The 24,651-nt window shown below is 47.3% G+C and overlaps 1 protein-coding gene across 2 annotated transcripts in view; it reads left to right on the top strand.

Annotated features, from left to right (window-relative positions):
* Positions 1-24,651, top strand: part of SUSD1 (sushi domain containing 1) — a 1,292,988-nt gene that overhangs the window by 535,864 nt on the left and 732,473 nt on the right. For both annotated transcript variants that reach the window (XM_069630622.1, XM_069630623.1), the window contains exon 7: positions 22,949-23,128. In XM_069630622.1, coding sequence (XP_069486723.1) covers positions 22,949-23,128 — 180 coding nt within the window. The remainder of the gene's footprint in view (positions 1-22,948; positions 23,129-24,651) is intronic.

Genomic DNA, 24,651 nt, shown 5'->3' with positions numbered 1-24,651 from the left:
TGAAGACTGTAACCATCACTGCCGTACTCCCCAGAGAGAGAGGAAGATCGACCACAAAGTCGGTGGACACATGACTCTAGGGGGCTTGACCTTGTTTTGTGTGGCATATGTGTTTACCAGAGCTATACTTGTACTGGGAGCACACAGAACATGCGACCGAAAGTCACCAAGGCTTCTGGAGTCAAGTCTAAGGCGCAGTCTTCAGGACGATAAAACGATAAAGAGGAAGTTCCTATGGAAACTTATCTAAGAACACTTCACGGTATTCCTGATATTTCTTTGGTATACAGTGTACCCTGGCTATGGGAGACCAGGATGCTGTTCCTTCTGCTGATGATGAGTCCTCCTGGGTTGCATGCAAGCAATGGGTAACACAATATTCTGACCTAAAGTGGAGGGTGTATTTTCCCAGTCGATGAGAGGGTTATGCCTCCACAGCCAGGGAATTCCTAGTATGACTGGGAAATGTGCGGCCGGATTGACATCAAAGCAAAGAGTCTCCCTGTCATTGAACACGGAGACTTCTATGGGTAGGGATGAATGGGTAATGAGCCCGGAGCTCAAAGGTTCCCAGTCCACTTCTGCAACCGCTTGATTAACGGTACATTCTTGTAAAGGTATATCTTCTTTTTTGGCCCAGATGGTATCCAGAAAATGTTCAGCTGCGCCGCTGTCAATTAACGCCAAAGCCTCTACAGATCTTTTAGGTAGCTGAAGGAGTAAGTGGATCACAAGAAGGCGGGAATCTTGGGTGGCAGAGCAAGCTTGAGTAGCAGCAAAGGGACCTTTCATACTTCCCCAGCTTAGGGCACCTTCTAGGACAGGGGTCTTTTGTTTCCTTGTCTTCTTTGTGCGACTTTGGGACATTCTTGTAGCAAGTGGGATCCCAATCCACAGTACATACATAGTCCAAGTTCTCTTCTCCGTCGTTTCTTTGAAGCTGACCAAGGACCCCTTGCAGTTCCTATCTGCATCGGTTCGTCCTTGGGTATTTCTCCCATAGAAGGTGGAATAGGAGCCGAAGAAGAAGGAGAGGGCTTACTGTAAAGCTTCTTCCTTTCTGCCCTCCTTTCCATAAGCCGATAATCTATCTGCAGGACCAATGATATCAAATCTGGAAGGGTAGCTGCGTGAGCATTCCGGCTAGCTCGTCCTTCAAATCTTCATGCAAACCTCTCCTGAAGACCGAATACTGAGCTTCCTCTGGCCAACCTGCTTCCGTAGCAATTCTTTTGAAGTTGCTGATATAACTCATAAAATCCATAGACCCCTGACGGATGTCCAGAAGACCACTTTAGGTCTCTCAAATGTCTTTCTCAACAATCGATAAGCCTGCAGAACTTGATTTACTGAAGTCGCTGAAGGAGTTGCCCAAGCCAGCACATTGCCGACCATGTTTGAAACCATGAAACCTACTTGGGTGTGATCAGTAGTAAAAGTGGGAGGATGAGAGTTGAAATTTATTACGCAGGCATCAATGAATTATTTAACCTTTTTGGGTGATCCATCGAATTTGCCCGAAGCCAGTCCTACGGGTGGGAGATCCGAGGTCCGGTCTTCTCTGGCAGTATTTAGCAGCTTGAGGACAACGCTCTCTACCTTCACATTCTGGACTTCGAACGAGAGTCCCTGTACAGCATTAATGAGTTCCTGCAATTGTTCAACAGAAACCATTCTGGTCTGAGCTGGTGGGCGTTGCAAACTGTCACTTTTTATATCGACATGGTCTTCCTCACCTGATTCTTCATCCATGGTTGGGAGGGGTTAGTCACCAAGGGGAAGAGGAGTCTTCTTCTTCCTAGTAGATCACCGGTCTCTGTAGAGGTATGGCTAATCTCATGGGGAAGCCACTATGCCTGCTCAGGTGACGAGCTAACGGACCACCACCAACTGCCAGCAGAAGGGAAAAAGCTGGAAGGCTGAAAAAAACCCTTCAGTGTGATGCTGTAGTTTTCTGCTGTGGTCCTTCAGTGGTGATTCCAAAAAGTCTGTTTATGCAGAAGTCAATGGCAGATGGAATACTCATGCTCCAGGTATGTGTACTCACTAGTACGAAGGAGCCTGCAGCGGGGAAAGGTAGATTCTCAATGGCAAGGTTCCTGTAAGGAACGAGTGAATAAGAGAGGAGTAGGTCCAAAGTAGAGAAGTGGAGCACTGCAAAGCAAACAGAGTGCTGCCAAAGCAAGACTGTCAGCACGTGAGGGTCCAGCGAACAGCAGAGAGGGCACTGGAGGAAGCAGGAAAGAGGGGGTAAGCGGCAGTGAAGGGGATCCATAGCCAGAATAGGTAAAATGCACAAGTGCTAGACAGAGCAAAGGGACGCGAGGAAAACAGCCTCTTAACCGGTAGGGAGAAGTGGGTTGACTGAGAGATTTGCATAAGAGGAAGCAGGCGTGTGGGAAACATGATGGCACATTAATGGTGCCAGCACCAACGGTTCCAAAACTTCCAAGGCGATCGAATGATGACACTGTGTCCTGGTTCAGGTGTGCTTAAATGGGGTTGGGCATAACCTATTATTGGGGCCTGCTACCATCTTGGATTTTATGTTGCCCTTGTAACTGCTTTGGGTTGCCTGCAAAGCCTTTATGAAGCTGGAATCCTCTGAACCCTTTGCATCTGAATTGGCAGTCCAGAAAGCCCTATGTAATTGTAAAAAAACCCTCTTTCCATTTGACAAGCCTCTGAGTGTGGAACCTGAAACCTTGTATTGCTTGAATTTGTCATAGTTGGCCTCAGAATGCCACAGGCAAGGATTATAGATCAATGGTACTTTTTCCAATTCTAAAGAAAAGGATTTGAGACGGCTGGGATGGTTGAAACTAGGAGATCCCTACTGCTCGTTCAACCACCCTGTGGGCTCCCTCCACCATAGTCTGACGTCTCATCATAATGTGCCCAACATATTCTAACAAGGTAACCTTTACTGTCAAAGTCTTCTCTAATCTGGGAGGGAAAGCCTTTTCTATTCATCTCCCTCCAGAATTTTTCGAAGGGATATTTCTGGTATGTTTTTACTGCCCGATGTCAAAGGGTTTCTCTTTGTCTCCTTTCTTCACACACGCATCTTTCTTTCTGTTTCTCTTTATATCTCTATAGCTATCTCTATTCTCCCTGTGGGATCTTTCCACTCTTCCCCCCCCCCCCCTTTTTGTCTCGAACTCCACTCCTCCCCTTTTCTCTACTTGCCATTGGCCATTTCCCCAATCTCTTTTCTCTCTCACTACTCTCAATCCACTATCTATGCCTCTGTCTCCTAATTGTATACTCTCCACTTTTCTCCCAACTACCCCCCTCCTGCTACACTCTGCCCTGACCACCATTCCAATTACCACTTTGCACAATCTCACCACAGTATCCCTCCACTCCTTCTCAAAATCCCCCTACACCTCTCTCTCTCTGTCTCTCTGACTCTCTCCCCCCCTCTCTCTCTCTCTCTCTCTCTCTCTTTCTCTCTTTATTTCTTGCTTGCTCTCTCTATTTACCACACCTTTCAGAAACACCCTCACCATACTACACTGAGCAGGTACCACCCTCTCTCACACACAATACCTTACCTGCACTCTCAGAACACTGCCACAGTCTCCTCGGCACTCCTGTCTGCTCTCTACCTTCCACTTGATCCACAACTGCTCCACCTGACCTCAGCCACACACCTTCCAATCTCCTCTGTGTTGGTTGGATTTCATAGCCCAGTCAACCCCATTACAAACCTCCTCTGATCTCCCATTGGTCTCCCTGATCGCATGACCTCTGGATAAGTTATGCCTCTGAGGTTTGGGACTTCCTTTGGAGGTCTTTGAAGAGGGGTGCGGCTAAAAGCCTTTTTAATATCCATTTGTGTGGTGTTAACCATGTGCTCAGGCTGGTCATTTTTCTGGTAGGTTTCTCCCTTTGCTGTGCGCCCCCCCCCAACTACCCAACAGAGTAATTACCCTGTCATACATTATTCTTTTGCTGGCGGACAGTGCCTCGAAGACTTTCCTTTAGCATCTTCCATTCTGTGCAGGGGACTGTGCGCGCCTCCTGCTTTTGAGAGGGAATTCAGCAAGGGTGTTTTGGGGATCCTAGTTGATCACCCCACATCCAATATCCACTGACTTGGGGTGGCAACTAGCCCATTCGGTCACACTTTGGACAGTCCTCAAGGTTAGGCGGAGAACTTCATTCCACACCTTGGGGTATCCTACAGGGGACCCCGAACCAACTCCTTGAGAACCCAGAATGTGTATCAATGTAATTTCATTATGGTTGCAAAGGGCATTTACTGGCGTTTGATCAGTCTCAGTATAAACTAAAAATCAATGTCTCTTGGCAAGTACAAAATGTTCAAAGCAGTGGTTTCAGTAACACAACAGATGACAGATGTTATGAATAGTGGCAGGTTGATACAAACAAAACATAAGCAACCCATACAAAATGTTTCATGATTCCTCTTGCAGCTTCTCTGTCTCTCCCTGTTGGCCTGCCTTTCAGTGAATACCCACTATTTACAATGTCTAGCTTCTGTTGTGATGAATCCCACAGACTCCTCACTAAACCCCTACCTAAAGTCTCCTCGCAGGTGGCCAGAGAAAGGCAGACGCTTTCTGATCCTGACCTTGGGGGTGGTGTTCAGTGGGAGGGTCACCTGGGAGGAGAAAGAGCCCAAGGGAATGAGAGCACTCTGTGTGGTGGGACACAGTATTTGTCTTCCTCTAGGGAGGATATCTCCTGAATGCCAAAGAATGCAATGGCTTGTTGTAATTATTAATAGATTTCATTTCACTGTAACTCAGGACGTCCTGGAGGTTTTTCGCTTTATACGTCTTCAGGATTATGGAAGGGTTTTTATTTCTCCTGATGCCTATGACTTTGTGATTGGTCTCACCCATATTTATATGTTTAGTTTGTGGAACAAAAAGATGGTTATTACAACAAGCCATTGCATTCATTGGAGTATTGGAACATTCTGTTGACAAGTTGAAGTTGCAAAGAACTGTGTTGGAACTTTGTTGCAAATTAAGATTTCCTTTTTTCTTTTTGGAACTGTGGATAAAATCCTGCTTAAATCTGGGAAGGGGAGTTCACCCAGGTTATAAGGGGAGACTGTTAATTACGAACTCAATTGTTATACTGATTTTGATGCCTTTGAACTGCCATGCATTAACTGATTTATGTTTTGTATGAATAAGTGTGAGGGACAGATATCCTTTGTTAGAGTGTTTCCTTTAGTTTATTTTATGCAGGGTTATCCTTGTCAGGGTAGGGATAGTCAGGCGTCTATCCAGCCTTCTAATTTAATGAAATGGCATTTGTTGAAAATCCTTCACAAAGTTGTCCGCCTCACATTTCTGACCCCTCACACTTCCATGTTGTTGATTTTGTTCAGCTACTTGATAGTGGCCGGCCACCGCCTCCTGATGCTGAAGTCTGCAGTGTAGCTGGATTTTTGCTCTGTAATGGGAGGGGTGCAGGAGCTGCCCTTCTACTCAAGCCCAGAGGCACAGGAAGACAGGATCCTATAGAGGGAGCTAGCGAGTGGCCTAGTAAGAAGTCCACAGATGGCCTAGAGTGGGCTCCCATGTCTAGGGTTCTCCTGCACTGTTTCCTCTCCATCCTGCCCCAATCTTGAACCTAGGGGTCCCTTTCCAAACCTCCATCCAGCTCTTCGGATGGTTGGCATACCACCTCACCATTCTGCCACATTCTTTTGCTCTACCCACCTCGTTTATGCACTTCATAAGTTTGGGGTGCATGGTTCCCTCACTGTTTTCAGCTATTCATTGGTAAGTACCTGGTCTCTTCGTTGCTGGGTTTGGGGTTGTGTTGAGTCTGTTTTTGGCGTTGCCAGGCGACCCAGATCTGTCAGGTTGTGAGTATAGCATAAGGACCAGCCCCTGCGCTCCCCTCATTGCGGAGTGTACAGGGAGGTTCATTGATACCAGTTCCCCACACCATGGTACAGCTCCCTGGATTTACATGGGCAGGGACAGCGCGTGGTGCTGGCCTGGGGTAGTTGGGTAATGAAGGTGGGCCTCACCATGGTGGAGTTAGCGACCACTAGTATATAGGCAAGGTAGGCCTCGGGCAGGGGGAGTGGCAGTCGATGGCACAGAGATGGAGGCAGCAGCAGTTCAGGTTAATAAGCATGAGGGAGCCATAAATGGAGACCTGGAAGGCAGGCAGCAAGGCAAGCCAGGAGGACCAACAGGAGAAAGGCAAGGCAGGAAATAACGGGAGGCAGAGCAGGCAGGAGCAAAGGGGAATACAGTAGAAGCAGAGGAATAGATGAAAAAGCGAGTATGAGGCAGGCAGGTTGACGACATACAGAGCATGATGAGACACGCCCGCATGCGTCATTCAGGGATTTAGATATCCTGGCGGTCCTTGAGTGAAGCACCGGGTGTCTTTGCCGTGGCAACGGATGATGCCCATCATACTGTGCATGCGTGGGAGCATGGCACTGGCCCTCCGTCAATGCCTCCTGGATGCATCCGTGTGGTTGGGCCGGAGCCCAGACCACTTTCTGCTGTTGCCGCCCTACCTGCTGCCCCACCCCACCATGATGCAAGCGCCAACATGGGTAGACCCGCCAGGTAAGTTGCCACAGGGGCAGAGACATGTCTGAGGCATGATATTCATTCCACTCCACCTCACCTCTTCCTCCCACCACCTCACCTTTCCTCTTTACCATCCCTGGTTTATATACCATTTATGACACACCCAATGCCTCCTCTTTTGGCACCACCTGCTTGCCACACTTTTCCACTTCTTCCTTATCTTATCTTACAATCTCCTCCTTAACTCCTCTCACCACCCTTTACTGAATCCTCTCATCCCCTCCACTTAAGTCTCTTGCCTGCTTCTGCTGGAGCCCTCTCAGCACATCTTATTTAACACCTTTTACCACAGCCTCTTTGGGCACCTCTACATCCAGTGCCTCTTTCTTCATGCCTTTTGTCTTGTCTTGCCCAGCTCCTCTGCTCACCACCTACACTTCCCCTCCTCTGACCACCGGATCCGCTGCTGTGACCAGCAGATCCGCCCCTCTGACCACCAGATCCGCTGCTCTGACCACGACTTCTGCTGCTCTGACAAACTCTTGCTCCTCCACCTCTCTGCCGCCCTCCTGCTCCTCGCCTCCTCTGCTGCCCTCCTGCTCCTCACCTCCTCTGCTGCCCTCCTGCTCTTTGTCTCCTCTGCTGCCCTCCTGCTCCTTGCCTCCTCTGCCTCCCTCCTGCTCCTCGCTACCTCTGGCGCCCTCCTGCTCCTCACCTCCTCTGCCCCCTCCTGCTCCTTGCCTCCTATTCTGCTCTCCTCCTAGCCCTCTATGCTGCCCTCCTGCTCCTCGCCTCCTTTGCCGCCCTCCTGCTCCTCCCCTCCTTTGCCGCCCTCCTGCTCCTCGCCTCCTCTGCCGCCCTCCTGCTCCTCGCCTCCTCTGCCGCCCTCCTGCTCCTCGCCTCCTCTGCCGCCCTCCTGCTCCTCGCCTCCTCTGCCGCCCTCCTGCTCCTCGCCGACTCCTGATCACATCCTGCTCCTCGCCGACTCCTGATCACATCCTGCTCCTCGCCGACTCCTGATCACATCCTGCTCCTCGCCGACTCCTGATCACATCCTGCTCCTCGACGACTCCTGATCACATTGTCGGGGGGGAATTTCTGCCAGGGTCGGCCGGGCCGTCCGCAGACCTCCAGGCAGGGAGGCCCCAACTCCTCCCGTGTATATCCCAGATGAGATAGAGTATGAGACACACACAAGGAGCAAGGTGACTCTGCTGTTTATTAGACAAAACGGCAGGGATGGGTCAAGGAGCGTACGCGTCCGTCCTGACACACACACAATCGTGGGGCTCGCAGGCCCTTTTTACGGTATTATGACGCGCTACTTGCGTCACTTCAGAAAGTTAACAAAAAACCTATCGCCACTCTTAATTGGTTGCTCGAGTGGTAGGGTTAGTATAGGACACATATAGAGAACAATGTTAGTGGACAAAGGGTAATCAGGTGATATATCTGGGTTGTCCCTACAATTAGATACATGAGAATTGTTACATGAAGACTCCTGAGGATTGGTTAATATTACTGTCGTCAGTGATAAGAGCCCCATGTTCTGATTGGTGCGCCCGTGAGCCTCCCAGCCTGGGACCACCGCCGTTCCCAGCTCTCGGTGTACCTGCAATTTGCAACAATGTTTCATTATGGGTACGTGCAGACAATGTGAGGATTTATTCATGGCTGGACGGCTGACCGCTCCCACTGTCGCAGATGTCCATTGCCTTTCAAGTGTATCTGCCTGTGTCTCGTTAGCGAGGGATCCAGACGCCTCTTTTCTCCTGGGTTTGGCACCTCGTCAGGTTCGGCTTGGTCACGTGGGGAGGGACCGTGTTTGAGGCAGAATTCTGCACAATTAATATTGCTTGTCCACTGTGTGTCTGGTTTAAGTTGCAGGTGTGACCTTAACGTTGGTGCGCGGAGTGCGAGGTTGCAACATCGTGCCTTTGATGCTTTGCTCTTGGAATGTGGGTTTGCAACATTGCGACCTTGGCTGGTTGTTCCACCCGGCTCTTTCTGCAGGATCAGCAACTTGACTCTTGCTTTGTTAATGTCCACGGGAGCTCTTGTTTGAGGCCTACTTGGGCCTGGTGCATAAGTGGTCCGTTTGGTGCGTAGGTGCTTTAGGTTATAGTCTCATATTGTCTTATGGCCAGTATCGTGTCTTTGTTATAATTCTTATTACGGCACCTAAGTGTAGGAGAAGCGTAAGCAAGCTCTTTAGATGAGTTCATGATGCGTCTTGCGTTTCTGCATTTCTGAAAGCCTATATAAAAACAATAAAGATGCACGTCCGTGAGTATGTCTGTCGCCTTCGTCATAGCACTGAGTATATTCTTCATGTAGATTGGTGCGGGAGTGTCCAGTGTGTATGTTGGCACAGGTGTGCTATCCGTTGGCTATGTCGTCATGGCATCTCTAACGACGTATAGTTTTAGTCCAGTTGATCCATGCCGCAGGCATCGGCATGGGCGGGGCGGGCTGCTGTGCAGGCAGATGGACACATCCGTATGTTCCTGTACCAGGGTATCTGGTCGTCTGGTAGATGGGCAAACTCTTCTCGTGGCGGGTGCTTGGGCCGTGAACCTTTAGGCCAAGCTCGAGAGGTGAAGGACGGGAGCCTGGTCTTCCATTCTCCCACTTCAACATCCTGCTCCTCGACGACTCCTGATCACATCCTGCTCCTCGACGACTCCTGATCACCTCCTCTGTGCCTCTTAGCACCTTCTTTCCCCAGCCTCCTTATCTGTACTCCCGGCGCTAGCTGCTTTGCACCCAGGCCCCTTGCCCCAACTGCACCTGCCTTCTGCCGCAGGCCTTGACCATGCCCTCCAGTCTCGCTGGATGAAAAGAACTCTAGTGTCTCCCTATGCAGCTGGGGTGTGTATTGGATGATCAAGTGTGCTTTCTGGCTAAATGCCCTCCTTCTCCACACTTCTGGGCTGCTGATTTGTTAGAAGCACTTCTATTCCATTTTGTGATTTTGTATTTTTCATGTTTTCTGGCAATGGTTTTGATATTTCGGTAAAGTGACAACTGTTTTTTCTCATATCCTTTTTCATTGGGAATGGCATGCTTTTTTAGGTGATCATTATTATGGTTTTCCCTGCAATTACCTTTCCTCCTGCTTGCAAGCAAGGCAGAAAATTATATTGTTCAGTGTGTAAGACTTTTCACTCATCAGTCATCAGTTTGGATTTAGCATACATCAAATCATTATTTGCCTTATTCAATGCTCAACAGATACAAAAATATGACAGCGAAATAAATAACTGAACCATTTCTTAACTAATGAAGATATGCAGACTAGAGGGGTCTGTTTATCCTTATTTGTACAAGTGAGAATTGTAAGGGTATGGAAGGAGATTGACAAACAGGTGGCATGCTTTTAGGCAAAGACTTTTATTTAGTACCAAAAAGAAGAAGAAAACCTACCGATCCTTAACTCTTGAGTGGTTTCCCTGCCTCAGCAAAATACTAAGGAACTTTCAGAATGTCCGTAACTAAAAAGTCCACCGTCCAGTGTCAAAACCCCACTTCTAACCCTTACACTTATAACCAAACTAAACTGGACTCATCTCTTCTGGGTCCAGAAGAATGACTCCCTTCTTCTGGGTGGATATAGTTTACAAAGTAGGGGGAATGTCTCCATGCCGCTGGCCTTTCACAGGCTGGCATTTATATTTCCACAGAGTAGGAGGGGAATATCTCCCTTCCCCTGGCCTTTCTTAGGCTGGTATTAACAGTTCAACAACAGTGGGAGAATGTCTCCCTTCCCCTGGCCTTTCTCAGGCTTTTCTTAGTGGAGTCCTTTCAGTGGTTCCATGGGCAGTCCTGGTATAATCTCCTGCCAGATACTGCTAGGGTTCCAGACCCCTTCAATTCTGTTTCTCTCACTCGGGTCCCAGACCCCTTTTAATATGGTTTCTCCTGCTTGAGTCCCAGACCGCTTCAATATGGTTTCTCATGCTTTATTTATTTATTTTGTCATTTATATAGCACACATAGACCAGAGGCATCTAGGCGTTTTTTTGCTTAAGAAGTTGGTTACAGTGGTTACTTATAGAGGTAGAAAGTTACAGTCGTTACATGAATAGATTGCAGATTACATTACATGATTAGTTTGCAAGGATAATAGATCACAGATTACAGAGGTGGTTTACGTAGGTTACAGGTCACTAGCAGAGGTAGTATGTTACAGACATTGCATATGTAAGGAATGCGAGGGGGAGGAAGGTGGGTGTGGGTTGACAATACTGCATTGGCCAATGGTGTCTTCCCTGTATACCAGAGAGGGAGTCCCTTCCCATGAGATCCTCCTGCTGAAGGAAGAATCTTCCCAAGGTGCCTAAAGAGGTAAAGGCATATTGTCATTTTAATGTCCCTAACCCTCACATTAGATCTCTCCCCCCCTCTCTCTCTCTCTCTCTCTCTTTCTCTCTTTATTTCTTGCTTGCTCTCTCTATTTACCACACCTTTCAGAAACACCCTCACCATACTACACTGAGCAGGTACCACCCTCTCTCACACACAATACCTTACCTGCACTCTCAGAACACTGCCACAGTCTCCTCGGCACTCCTGTCTGCTCTCTACCTTCCACTTGATCCACAACTGCTCCACCTGACCTCAGCCACACACCTTCCAATCTCCTCTGTGTTGGTTGGATTTCATAGCCCAGTCAACCCCATTACAAACCTCCTCTGATCTCCCATTGGTCTCCCTGATCGCATGACCTCTGGATAAGTTATGCCTCTGAGGTTTGGGACTTCCTTTGGAGGTCTTTGAAGAGGGGTGCGGCTAAAAGCCTTTTTAATATCCATTTGTGTGGTGTTAACCATGTGCTCAGGCTGGTCATTTTTCTGGTAGGTTTCTCCCTTTGCTGTGCGCCCCCCCCCCAACTACCCAACAGAGTAATTACCCTGTCATACATTATTCTTTTGCTGGCGGACAGTGCCTCGAAGACTTTCCTTTAGCATCTTCCATTCTGTGCAGGGGACTGTGCGCGCCTCCTGCTTTTGAGAGGGAATTCAGCAAGGGTGTTTTGGGGATCCTAGTTGATCACCCCACATCCAATATCCACTGACTTGGGGTGGCAACTAGCCCATTCGGTCACACTTTGGACAGTCCTCAAGGTTAGGCGGAGAACTTCATTCCACACCTTGGGGTATCCTACAGGGGACCCCGAACCAACTCCTTGAGAACCCAGAATGTGTATCAATGTAATTTCATTATGGTTGCAAAGGGCATTTACTGGCGTTTGATCAGTCTCAGTATAAACTAAAAATCAATGTCTCTTGGCAAGTACAAAATGTTCAAAGCAGTGGTTTCAGTAACACAACAGATGACAGATGTTATGAATAGTGGCAGGTTGATACAAACAAAACATAAGCAACCCATACAAAATGTTTCATGATTCCTCTTGCAGCTTCTCTGTCTCTCCCTGTTGGCCTGCCTTTCAGTGAATACCCACTATTTACAATGTCTAGCTTCTGTTGTGATGAATCCCACAGACTCCTCACTAAACCCCTACCTAAAGTCTCCTCGCAGGTGGCCAGAGAAAGGCAGACGCTTTCTGATCCTGACCTTGGGGGTGGTGTTCAGTGGGAGGGTCACCTGGGAGGAGAAAGAGCCCAAGGGAATGAGAGCACTCTGTGTGGTGGGACACAGTATTTGTCTTCCTCTAGGGAGGATATCTCCTGAATGCCAAAGAATGCAATGGCTTGTTGTAATTATTAATAGATTTCATTTCACTGTAACTCAGGACGTCCTGGAGGTTTTTCGCTTTATACGTCTTCAGGATTATGGAAGGGTTTTTATTTCTCCTGATGCCTATGACTTTGTGATTGGTCTCACCCATATTTATATGTTTAGTTTGTGGAACAAAAAGATGGTTATTACAACAAGCCATTGCATTCATTGGAGTATTGGAACATTCTGTTGACAAGTTGAAGTTGCAAAGAACTGTGTTGGAACTTTGTTGCAAATTAAGATTTCCTTTTTTCTTTTTGGAACTGTGGATAAAATCCTGCTTAAATCTGGGAAGGGGAGTTCACCCAGGTTATAAGGGGAGACTGTTAATTACGAACTCAATTGTTATACTGATTTTGATGCCTTTGAACTGCCATGCATTAACTGATTTATGTTTTGTATGAATAAGTGTGAGGGACAGATATCCTTTGTTAGAGTGTTTCCTTTAGTTTATTTTATGCAGGGTTATCCTTGTCAGGGTAGGGATAGTCAGGCGTCTATCCAGCCTTCTAATTTAATGAAATGGCATTTGTTGAAAATCCTTCACAAAGTTGTCCGCCTCACATTTCTGACCCCTCACACTTCCATGTTGTTGATCTTGTTCAGCTACTTGATAGTGGCCGGCCACCGCCTCCTGATGCTGAAGTCTGCAGTGTAGCTGGATTTTTGCTCTGTAATGGGAGGGGTGCAGGAGCTGCCCTTCTACTCAAGCCCAGAGGCACAGGAAGACAGGATCCTATAGAGGGAGCTAGCGAGTGGCCTAGTAAGAAGTCCACAGATGGCCTAGAGTGGGCTCCTATGTCTAGGGTTCTCCTGCACTGTTTCCTCTCCATCCTGCCCCAATCTTGAACCTAGGGGTCCCTTTCCAAACCTCCATCCAGCTCTTCGGATGGTTGGCATACCACCTCACCATTCTGCCACATTCTTTTGCTCTACCCACCTCGTTTATGCACTTCATAAGTTTGGGGTGCATGGTTCCCTCACTGTTTTCAGCTATTCATTGGTAAGTACCTGGTCTCTTCGTTGCTGGGTTTGGGGTTGTGTTGAGTCTGTTTTTGGCGTTGCCAGGCGACCCAGATCTGTCAGGTTGTGAGTATAGCATAAGGACCAGCCCCTGCGCTCCCCTCATTGCGGAGTGTACAGGGAGGTTCATTGATACCAGTTCCCCACACCATGGTACAGCTCCCTGGATTTACATGGGCAGGGACAGCGCATGGTGCTGGCCTGGGGTAGTTGGGTAATGAAGGTGGGCCTCACCATGGTGGAGTTAGCGACCACTAGTATATAGGCAAGGTAGGCCTCGGGCAGGGGGAGTGGCAGTCGATGGCACAGAGATGGAGGCAGCAGCAGTTCAGGTTAATAAGCATGAGGGAGCCATAAATGGAGACCTGGAAGGCAGGCAGCAAGGCAAGCCAGGAGGACCAACAGGAGAAAGGCAAGGCAGGAAATAACGGGAGGCAGAGCAGGCAGGAGCAAAGGGGAATACAGTAGAAGCAGAGGAATAGATGAAAAAGCGAGTATGAGGCAGGCAGGTTGACGACATACAGAGCATGATGAGACACGCCCGCATGCGTCATTCAGGGATTTAGATATCCTGGCGGTCCTTGAGTGAAGCACCGGGTGTCTTTGCCGTGGCAACGGATGATGCCCATCATACTGTGCATGCGTGGGAGCATGGCACTGGCCCTCCGTCAATGCCTCCTGGATGCATCCGTGTGGTTGGGCCGGAGCCCAGACCACTTTCTGCTGTTGCCGCCCTACCTGCTGCCCCACCCCACCATGATGCAAGCGCCAACATGGGTAGACCCGCCAGGTAAGTTGCCACAGGGGCAGAGACATGTCTGAGGCATGATATTCATTCCACTCCACCTCACCTCTTCCTCCCACCACCTCACCTTTCCTCTTTACCATCCCTGGTTTATATACCATTTATGACACACCCAATGCCTCCTCTTTTGGCACCACCTGCTTGCCACACTTTTCCACTTCTTCCTTATCTTATCTTACAATCTCCTCCTTAACTCCTCTCACCACCCTTTACTGAATCCTCTCATCCCCTCCACTTAAGTCTCTTGCCTGCTTCTGCTGGAGCCCTCTCAGCACATCTTATTTAACACCTTTTACCACAGCCTCTTTGGGCACCTCTACATCCAGTGCCTCTTTCTTCATGCCTTTTGTCTTGTCTTGCCCAGCTCCTCTGCTCACCACCTACACTTCCCCTCCTCTGACCACCGGATCCGCTGCTGTGACCAGCAGATCCGCCCCTCTGACCACCAGATCCGCTGCTCTGACCACGACTTCTGCTGCTCTGACAAACTCTTGCTCCTCCACCTCTCTGCCGCCCTCCTGCTCCTCGCCTCCTCTGCTGCCCTCCTGCTCCTCACCTCCTCTGCTGCCCTCCTGCTCTTTGTCTCCTCTGCTGGCCTCCTGCTCCTTGCCTCCTCTGCCTCCCTCCTGCTCCTCGCTACCTCTGGCGCCCTCCTGCTCCTCACCTCCTCTGCCCCCTCCTGCTCCTTGCCTCCTATTCTGCTCTCCTCCTAGCCCTCTATGCTGCCCTCCTGCTCCTCGCCTCCTTTGCCGCCCTCCTGCTCCTCCCCTCCTTTGCCGCCCTCCTGCTCCTCCCCTCCTCTGCCGCCCTCCTGCTCCTCGCCTCCTCTGCCGCCCTCCTGCTCCTCGCCTCCTCTGCCGCCCTCCTGCTCCTCGCCTCCTCTGCCGCCCTCCTGCTCCTCGCCTCCTCTGCCGCCCTCCTGCTCCTCGCCGACTCCTGATCACATCCTGCTCCTCGCCGACTCCTGATCACATCCTGCTCCTCGCCGACTCCTGATCACATCCTGCTCCTCGCCGACTCCTGATCACATCCTGCTCCTCGACGACTCCTGATCACATTGTCGGGGGGGAATTTCTGCCAGGGTCGGCCGGGCCGTCCGCAGACCTCCAGGCAGGGAGGCCCCAACTCCTCCCGTGTATATCCCAGATGAGATAGAGTATGAGACACACACAAGGAGCAAGGTGACTCTGCTGTTTATTAGACAAAACGGCAGGGATGGGTCAAGGAGCGTACGCGTCCGTCCTGACACACACACAATCGTGGGGCTCGCAGGCCCTTTTTACGGTATTATGACGCGCTACTTGCGTCACTTCAGAAAGTTAACAAAAAACCTATCGCCACTCTTAATTGGTTGCTCGAGTGGTAGGGTTAGTATAGGACACATATAGAGAACAATGTTAGTGGACAAAGGGTAATCAGGTGATATATCTGGGTTGTCCCTACAATTAGATACATGAGAATTGTTACATGAAGACTCCTGAGGATTGGTTAATATTACTGTCGTCAGTGATAAGAGCCCCATGTTCTGATTGGTGCGCCCGTGAGCCTCCCAGCCTGGGACCACCGCCGTTCCCAGCTCTCGGTGTACCTGCAATTTGCAACAATGTTTCATTATGGGTACGTGCAGACAATGTGAGGATTTATTCATGGCTGGACGGCTGACCGCTCCCACTGTCGCAGATGTCCATTGCCTTTCAAGTGTATCTGCCTGTGTCTCGTTAGCGAGGGATCCAGACGCCTCTTTTCTCCTGGGTTTGGCACCTCGTCAGGTTCGGCTTGGTCACGTGGGGAGGGACCGTGTTTGAGGCAGAATTCTGCACAATTAATATTGCTTGTCCACTGTGTGTCTGGTTTAAGTTGCAGGTGTGACCTTAACGTTGGTGCGCGGAGTGCGAGGTTGCAACATCGTGCCTTTGATGCTTTGCTCTTGGAATGTGGGTTTGCAACATTGCGACCTTGGCTGGTTGTTCCACCCGGCTCTTTCTGCAGGATCAGCAACTTGACTCTTGCTTTGTTAATGTCCACGGGAGCTCTTGTTTGAGGCCTACTTGGGCCTGGTGCATAAGTGGTCCGTTTGGTGCGTAGGTGCTTTAGGTTATAGTCTCATATTGTCTTATGGCCAGTATCGTGTCTTTGTTATAATTCTTATTACGGCACCTAAGTGTAGGAGAAGCGTAAGCAAGCTCTTTAGATGAGTTCATGATGCGTCTTGCGTTTCTGCATTTCTGAAAGCCTATATAAAAACAATAAAGATGCACGTCCGTGAGTATGTCTGTCGCCTTCGTCATAGCACTGAGTATATTCTTCATGTAGATTGGTGCGGGAGTGTCCAGTGTGTATGTTGGCACAGGTGTGCTATCCGTTGGCTATGTCGTCATGGCATCTCTAACGACGTATAGTTTTAGTCCAGTTGATCCATGCCGCAGGCATCGGCATGGGCGGGGCGGGCTGCTGTGCAGGCAGATGGACACATCCGTATGTTCCTGTACCAGGGTATCTGGTCGTCTGGTAGATGGGCAAACTCTTCTCGTGGCGGGTGCTTGGGCCGTGAACCTTTAGGCCAAGCTCGAGAGGTGAAGGACGGGAGCCTGGTCTTCCATTCTCCCACTTCAACATCCTGCTCCTCGACGACTCCTGATCACATCCTGCTCCTCGACGACTCCTGATCACCTCCTCTGTGCCTCTTAGCACCTTCTTTCCCCAGCCTCCTTATCTGTACTCCCGGCGCTAGCTGCTTTGCACCCAGGCCCCTTGCCCCAACTGCACCTGCCTTCTGCCGCAGGCCTTGACCATGCCCTCCAGTCTCGCTGGATGAAAAGAACTCTAGTGTCTCCCTATGCAGCTGGGGTGTGTATTGGATGATCAAGTGTGCTTTCTGGCTAAATGCCCTCCTTCTCCACACTTCTGGGCTGCTGATTTGTTAGAAGCACTTCTATTCCATTTTGTGATTTTGTATTTTTCATGTTTTCTGGCAATGGTTTTGATATTTCGGTAAAGTGACAACTGTTTTTTCTCATATCCTTTTTCATTGGGAATGGCATGCTTTTTTAGGTGATCATTATTATGGTTTTCCCTGCAATTACCTTTCCTCCTGCTTGCAAGCAAGGCAGAAAATTATATTGTTCAGTGTGTAAGACTTTTCACTCATCAGTCATCAGTTTGGATTTAGCATACATCAAATCATTATTTGCCTTATTCAATGCTCAACAGATACAAAAATATGACAGCGAAATAAATAACTGAACCATTTCTTAACTAATGAAGATATGCAGACTAGAGGGGTCTGTTTATCCTTATTTGTACAAGTGAGAATTGTAAGGGTATGGAAGGAGATTGACAAACAGGTGGCATGCTTTTAGGCAAAGACTTTTATTTAGTACCAAAAAGAAGAAGAAAACCTACCGATCCTTAACTCTTGAGTGGTTTCCCTGCCTCAGCAAAATACTAAGGAACTTTCAGAATGTCCGTAACTAAAAAGTCCACCGTCCAGTGTCAAAACCCCACTTCTAACCCTTACACTTATAACCAAACTAAACTGGACTCATCTCTTCTGGGTCCAGAAGAATGACTCCCTTCTTCTGGGTGGATATAGTTTACAAAGTAGGGGGAATGTCTCCATGCCGCTGGCCTTTCACAGGCTGGCATTTATAGTTCCACAGAGTAGGAGGGGAATATCTCCCTTCCCCTGGCCTTTCTTAGGCTGGTATTAACAGTTCAACAACAGTGGGAGAATGTCTCCCTTCCCCTGGCCTTTCTCAGGCTTTTCTTAGTGGAGTCCTTTCAGTGGTTCCATGGGCAGTCCTGGTATAATCTCCTGCCAGATACTGCTAGGGTTCCAGACCCCTTCAATTCTGTTTCTCTCACTCGGGTCCCAGACCCCTTTTAATATGGTTTCTCCTGCTTGAGTCCCAGACCGCTTCAATATGGTTTCTCATGCTTTATTTATTTATTTTGTCATTTATATAGCACACATAGACCAGAGGCATCTAGGCGTTTTTTTGCTTAAGAAGTTGGTTACAGTGGTTACTTATAGAGGTAGAAAGTTACAGTCGTTACATGAATAGATTGCAGATTACATTACATGATTAGTTTGCAAGGATAATAGATCACAGATTACAGAGGTGGTTTACGTAGGTTACAGGTCACTAGCAGAGGTAGTATGTTACAGACATTGCATATGTAAGGAATGCGAGGGGGAGGAAGGTGGGTGTGGGTTGACAATACTGCATTGGCCAATGGTGTCTTCCCTGTATACCAGAGAGGGAGTCCCTTCCCATGAGATCCTCCTGCTGAAGGAAGAATCTTCCCAAGGTGCCTAAAGAGGTAAAGGCATATTGTCATTTTAATGTCCCTAACCCTCACATTAGATCTCGAGTTGTGGGCTTTAATGTTGTAAAATCTGAGCAAACTTTACCAAAAGAAATATCCTTTTTGGTATCCCAAACTAAAAACCTTCCTCAAATCCTACCCTATAAAGGAATGTGGAAATGTTGTCTTCAATAAACTAGCTTCCTCTGTAAAGACTAATCTTCATAGCCCCTCTCTTAAGATAAGTAAGATAAGTAAGCCGGTAAGATAGCTCAGCGGGTTGAGCGCTCGCTGCTGCAATCTGAGCGTGATCTGCAGGTCACAGGTTCGAATCCCAGCAAGGCCAACTCAGCCTTTCATCCTTCCGAGGTCGATAAATGAGTACCAATTTCGGTTGGGTGATATTGTATGTAAATATGTGCTCTGTAAAGCGCTTTGGATTAAGGCGCTATATAAATAACACATCATTATCATCATTATCATTAATAACTTTAAGGGAATTAAACATACCCTTAATAATAATTCAAACATGCTCAAACCTACCTTTGTGTAAAGAAACTACAAGTCCAAGAATCCTAGAGGCAGGCAATTAAGCCTAGTAGCCATTGCAGTAGTCGGGCAATAGAGGCTAATAGCCCACACCAGAAAATTATCCCTAAATCTAGGAAGCATAAAAGGCCCCCTCAGGGAGAGAAAGAAGGAAGGGGTGCATGTGCTGGGACATTGGCTTGAGTGCAGGCTGTGGCAGTGGAAGCAGAAGGAAGACACAAGGCTGGCAAACCAAGCAGAAGTGGGAGAACAGGAGGCACGCCGGAACGAAGAGACAGCAGATTTCACCTGCGTGTTCTGAGAGAGTTCCGTATTCCCAAACACTGAAGTGCAGAGGCTGTGCTGTGGAAGACATGCTGGAGAAACAGTTTTCCCCATATGAGCCTGATTGCCATATCGAACACTGAGGCAAGAAGTAATTGCCAGGTCGAGGGTCTCAGGAGTAGAGGAAACTCCCAAGATGTGTGGCCGGACCAGAGACCTGTTCAGGAGAAATGTATGGGTCCCCAGCGAGCCAGAAGCAGTAGAAGTTATAGTAGAATTTGGGAAAGCAGTGAACCCGCAGAAAAAATGCTTCAGATGCCAGTGAGTGAAGCACGTTGTTCTAAACCATTGCACAAGCCTTGCCGGTAACAGCAACCAGCTCCTTTGTCACTCACGTAAGATTTTCAACGAGGAGAAGCTTGCATAGGAAGCTAATGCTGTTACAGCCCATTGTTCCTTTAACAAAATACTATTAATGTGGAGTGGTTGCATGCCCCTAGTTAAGAAAAGGGAACGCTGCGAAGACCCTTGCAGAACACTTAACAGTGATAATTTCAAAGTTACAATTTCTATTGTGGAAAACTACATTAAGGAATGGTCACGTGTGCCTTATTTGGGTTCTTAAAGGAGCCCTGGACTCTGTCCTTTGCTTCTATAGGAATATAATTTCACAACCAACTTTAAAGCTTGAAAATTACATCAAAGAGTGGTCACGTGTGCCTAGTTGTGGTTTCTCCTGAAAGACTGAACTTTATACTTTGTATGCAAGTGACATACTTTTCATTCCCAGGATTATAAAAGACTGAAGAAGAGAACAAGCATTGTCTAAGGCCAAGAAGTACCCCATGTTAATTGTGAAGCTGGACCTTTCTGAGTGTTTAAAACAACCCAGCAATACTGTGAAGTTATTAACAGTTCATTGGCATAAACCAACACGTATACACCTTTTACCTGAGACTAAGGGAGTGGCACCAAGGCTTCTGGGTAATTGTTGGGCACAAAGCTGGCAGAAAGGTGCAGGTAAAGTTGTGGAAGGGGAAATGGCTGTTTGTGAAGACCATTTTGAAGCAGACTCAACCTGTAATGCCCAGGACTTTGGAGGCCAGAGAGAAGGGAGTCTTAAAGGCAGACACGGGTTACCATTGTTGTCAGTTAGACGAGAGAGGCCAAGAGGCTGCCCCTTTGAAGAAAACAGTTTGAAGGAAGAGTGCCTCGCCTACCCAAAGAGGTTGAAGTGTTGAAAAATCTATATTGCCAAAGTCTGTCAAAGTCATTGTGGCAGTAGTCCAAAGTATTGAAACTCCTGAGGTACATTTGGTTGTCACTAGATGATACATTACAGTTGGCGAAAACTAAGGTGAGCTACTGCTGGACAAAGGGGAATGTTCTCAAGGTAAAATAAAAAGAAATATAGTTGTTGAAGTAGAATAAGTAGTATTAACAAGTCATCCTACACAAATATACCATTTGGACTGTTGAAACCATAATTCAAGGAATCCTAACTGTTAATTAAGAACTGTGTACCATTAACAGTGTGGATATTGCATTTTCTTTTGAACTGTGACCAATCCTCCTGGTGGATTGACAAAGCATTGTGGCCAGGATTACCATTGGGGCTATTTTGCTTGAAGTGAAAAGTGGAAAACTTCACCCAAAAAGAGGAGATTTGTTGCTAGTGGACCTTTTGTTAAAAGGAGGAGATGTATTACCATTGGAACATTTGTTGATTAACGTTTGCTTTGATTTAACATCTTTAAGAAGAAAGTTAGACATTTACTTTTGAAGGTTGAACATTGTGGTGAAGTGACTTTAAATCCTGGGGAAGGGAAATCAACCAGGATTTCAGAAGGTAATTTAGGAAATGAGCATATTATTCATGTTATGTTGAATTGCCATACCTTTTAAGTATGTTTGTTGTTTAGAGTGAGGGCCAGTTATCCCGTGTTAGACTGTGTTCCCTTAGCTTTTAGAATAGGTAGGGAAAGTGAGGCATTTTGATGCATTTTCTTTTTAAATAAAATTGCCTATTTTGAAAGATCTTCAACAGACAGTGAGGTAGGACTCCAATCAGGTGGCTGCACAGGAATCAAGTTGAAAAGATTGGAGACTGCAATGACTGCTTCCACTCGCACTCCGCTCCTCTCCGCGGTCCTGGGAGTTTTTAACTGCTTCCCTTCCAGCAGTAATAGACAGTGAGGTAGGACTCCAAAACAGGTGGCTGCACAGGAATCAAGTTGAAAAGATTGGAGACTGCAATGACTGCTTCCACTCGCACACCACTCCGTAGCTTTGGTTAATTGTTAAATTTGTATTCAGTTCGGAATTCAGGGGGCATTAGTTTAGCTTAAGGTTTTGTTTTCATTCAGCCAGATATGTAATATTCATGTGTTTTACTTTAAGTGAACTTCCCAGTACTCTGAGACTTTCGAAAACGTTCTCTTCTGAGACATGCGACCACTCTGATACAAAGTATTTCACAACAATGGAAACGTTCAATCATTCACAGACCAGGTTTCTCATCTAATAGAAACTGACTGGTCTCTTTAGTAGCTTTCCCAGTAGCTCGATGCACACAAACTGCAGCTTCTGCTGTCCGGGGTCCAACTCCTGCACCTTAGACACTCCCGTGTTGGCTTTTTGACATAGGGGAATGAGCACTTTGGATGAAAGGGACAGCCTTTCCACACGGCTCCCATCTCTGCCGCCGGTCTGCTCCACGGAGCCCCAGCTCCCACACCATGCTTCCTAAGACCACTTCTCTTTGCAGTCCCCAGCATCCTGGCATGCTGCACACAACGGACCGCCCCATAGCAGTTCCCTACAGCGAATCATCTCTCCTTCAAAAAGTTTCCCTGCCGATCACACAGGCCTCCCTGCTGCTCCTTCCTGAATTGCTTTCTCCTTCTCATTTTATACACCTGCAACCCTCCAATAGGCTGCAGTTGTGTGTTTTCAATTAGACTTGCCTGACCATGATTAAGGGGACATTCCTGATGTTCATAACACATTGCAGGCATCTTCTTCGTCCCAGCACTAAAGTGATGAAATGGCATAGTGTTCATTACTCTCAGTTGCTTCTTCCTCGTCTCAGTCAGCTCCCATCATTTTTCCTCATTTGATGTTTGACAGTACTTACAATAACCCATAGTGGTCAGGGAAATGTTTGCTTGGTCATCAATACCATGTATCACCTGGGTGTACGCCACTCCCAGTCCCCAAGGACTCTACACTGGCCCAGGTGATCCTCCCTCGCTTCACCACACCCAGGGTTGGGATCCATGAGCGATGGCCTTTTCCTGGCCACCTGAGGAGAGAATCCAGGGAGTTCAGGAGTGAGCATACCTTCAGGTTTCTTAAATGCGTTATAACAGTTTTCTTGTGATCGTCAGATGATCCTTGGTTTTGCACTGATGAAATGTAATGGATTAACAGCAACCACCACATATTTCAAATTGACAAGTTGTTTTACAAATAGCATTGTGTAATCACACATACCTTAAAGGTCTGGAATAAAGAAGAATTAAATAGAACATGATTTTGAAACCTATCTCTTTGGAAGTTTGTGGTTGTTTTCATATCACATACTGCATGCCCATAAGGCCAAGATATTATGCCAATGCTTGCAGGCTCTTGAGAAAACTAACTTTTATCTTGACTAGTTATGTGTTTTGTAATGTTTGCTTTTGTTTAATGCTGTGTTTGATTTTCATTGCAGCTGTGGAATGTGGGCTGCCTCCTGCTTTTCGGAATGCACAGGCAGTTCCACACTGCAACACCACCTATGGAAGTGTGGTTATTTATGAATGCCAATACGGTTATACCATGGAGGGTGGAAACACAATTGCTGTTTGTAATGCCAGAGGCCAATGGGAAGGAGCTGATCCAGTGTGCAGAGGTAACCTAGCTGAATGTCATATGGATGTTATGCATGATCAGGAAGCAGTCTCTCATTGATGTTCTCACTTTACAGCTTGGAAAACAAGTAATTGGGGCTTTTTTGATATTCCAAAGATAACAGAGTGGGATGATTACAAATATTTGATTACACCTTTCTCTTTGTCAAAACTGAAAAGGTGTCATGAGCTCCGTCCACCGTCAAAAAAAAAAAAACAAAGCTGCCTATCAACTTCCTCATCTTAAAATAACTCTTGCCCTGTGATCTGGATGTTGTTTTCTAACTTTTACTCTACACAATACCAAACAATGTTTGACCTTTAAATCAATGGGTAATAATACCATACAAATTATATATTTTTTAACCAAATATGTGAGTGACTCTCTGTGAACGGACAAAGACAAATTATATTTCTATGGGATAAGAACCACACTTGGGTCTACAAACCCCCTTTTTTTATCTCTGATCGATAGTAAAGGCAAAATAGCCATTTTCATATTTGTCTCCCACCGACAAGGGCAATCCAGCATTGGAAAGCCGGGCAATTCACCTCTGCACAAGAGCACCAACGGTAATCCCAGGCGGATAAGGTTCAGTGGGCTTCATTCTAACTATGCCGGTATCCTGGCAAAAGTTGTTACCATTTCCGGCACGTGGTCCGATGGCATTGCCGTTGGATTACGGGTGCCGGAGGTACACTGTTTATCCGCATTCATGGAGTCTTGTATGACTTCATGAGGGGATTTTCCATCATCAACGGCACCGGCAATTATGGCTTGTTTTGCCGGTAGCACACCTGGCTTACCTTCAGGTCTTAGCTGGAGGTAAGCCAGGTGCCCCACCAGCAAACCCGGAGTCAGCCGGGCCGGTAAAGTGCTAGTTTCCATGAATACCGTCACTTTACCGGACCGGCCGACTCAGAATTTAGGGCCAGTGTCTTTTCAGCTACATAGAGCAACAAACCCATGTCTGGATTACCAGTCAGGAATTGTGGCTGGGCGATTCCCACTCCATTGGCGCCAATCAAAATGTGTTTTGATTTGTAGGATTAATAAAGAATTAAAATGTTGGATACTGGCCAAATGTACTTGGTTGATCTGGAACAGGCAAAACATTAACCAAACCTCTCACAATCCTGGGCTAAACCAAAATCTCCATCGAAACATGGACAATGGTCCATCACACACTTACTTAAACACAACCGGTTTATTGTTTTGCCTGTTCCAGATCAACAAAGTGTGGTACATTTTTCAAATGGCTGGAAAAAATAAATATATATAACTGGGCTGGTGGGAGAAGTTTGTTGTGTGGTTGGAGAACAACATGGCATTTACAGAAAAATAGTACTGTGGCTCCCCTATATTGATGATTTGTTCATTATTTGGAAGGGGAGTGAAGCAGAGTGGGTAGAATTTGTGCAGATCTTGAATGTTAATGTGTGCAACTTGAGATTCACTGAAAGGCACAGTAGGTGTTCCACTGTATTCCTACATGTCGTGGTTAAACAAGAGGGGGGCCGACTT

This window comes from Ambystoma mexicanum, chromosome 6q (genome assembly GCF_040938575.1).
Source record: "Ambystoma mexicanum isolate Mex_15411 chromosome 6q, UKY_AmexF1_1, whole genome shotgun sequence".
Taxonomy (NCBI): domain Eukaryota; kingdom Metazoa; phylum Chordata; class Amphibia; order Caudata; family Ambystomatidae; genus Ambystoma; species Ambystoma mexicanum.
This window is presented reverse-complemented; position numbering and strand designations above follow the sequence as displayed.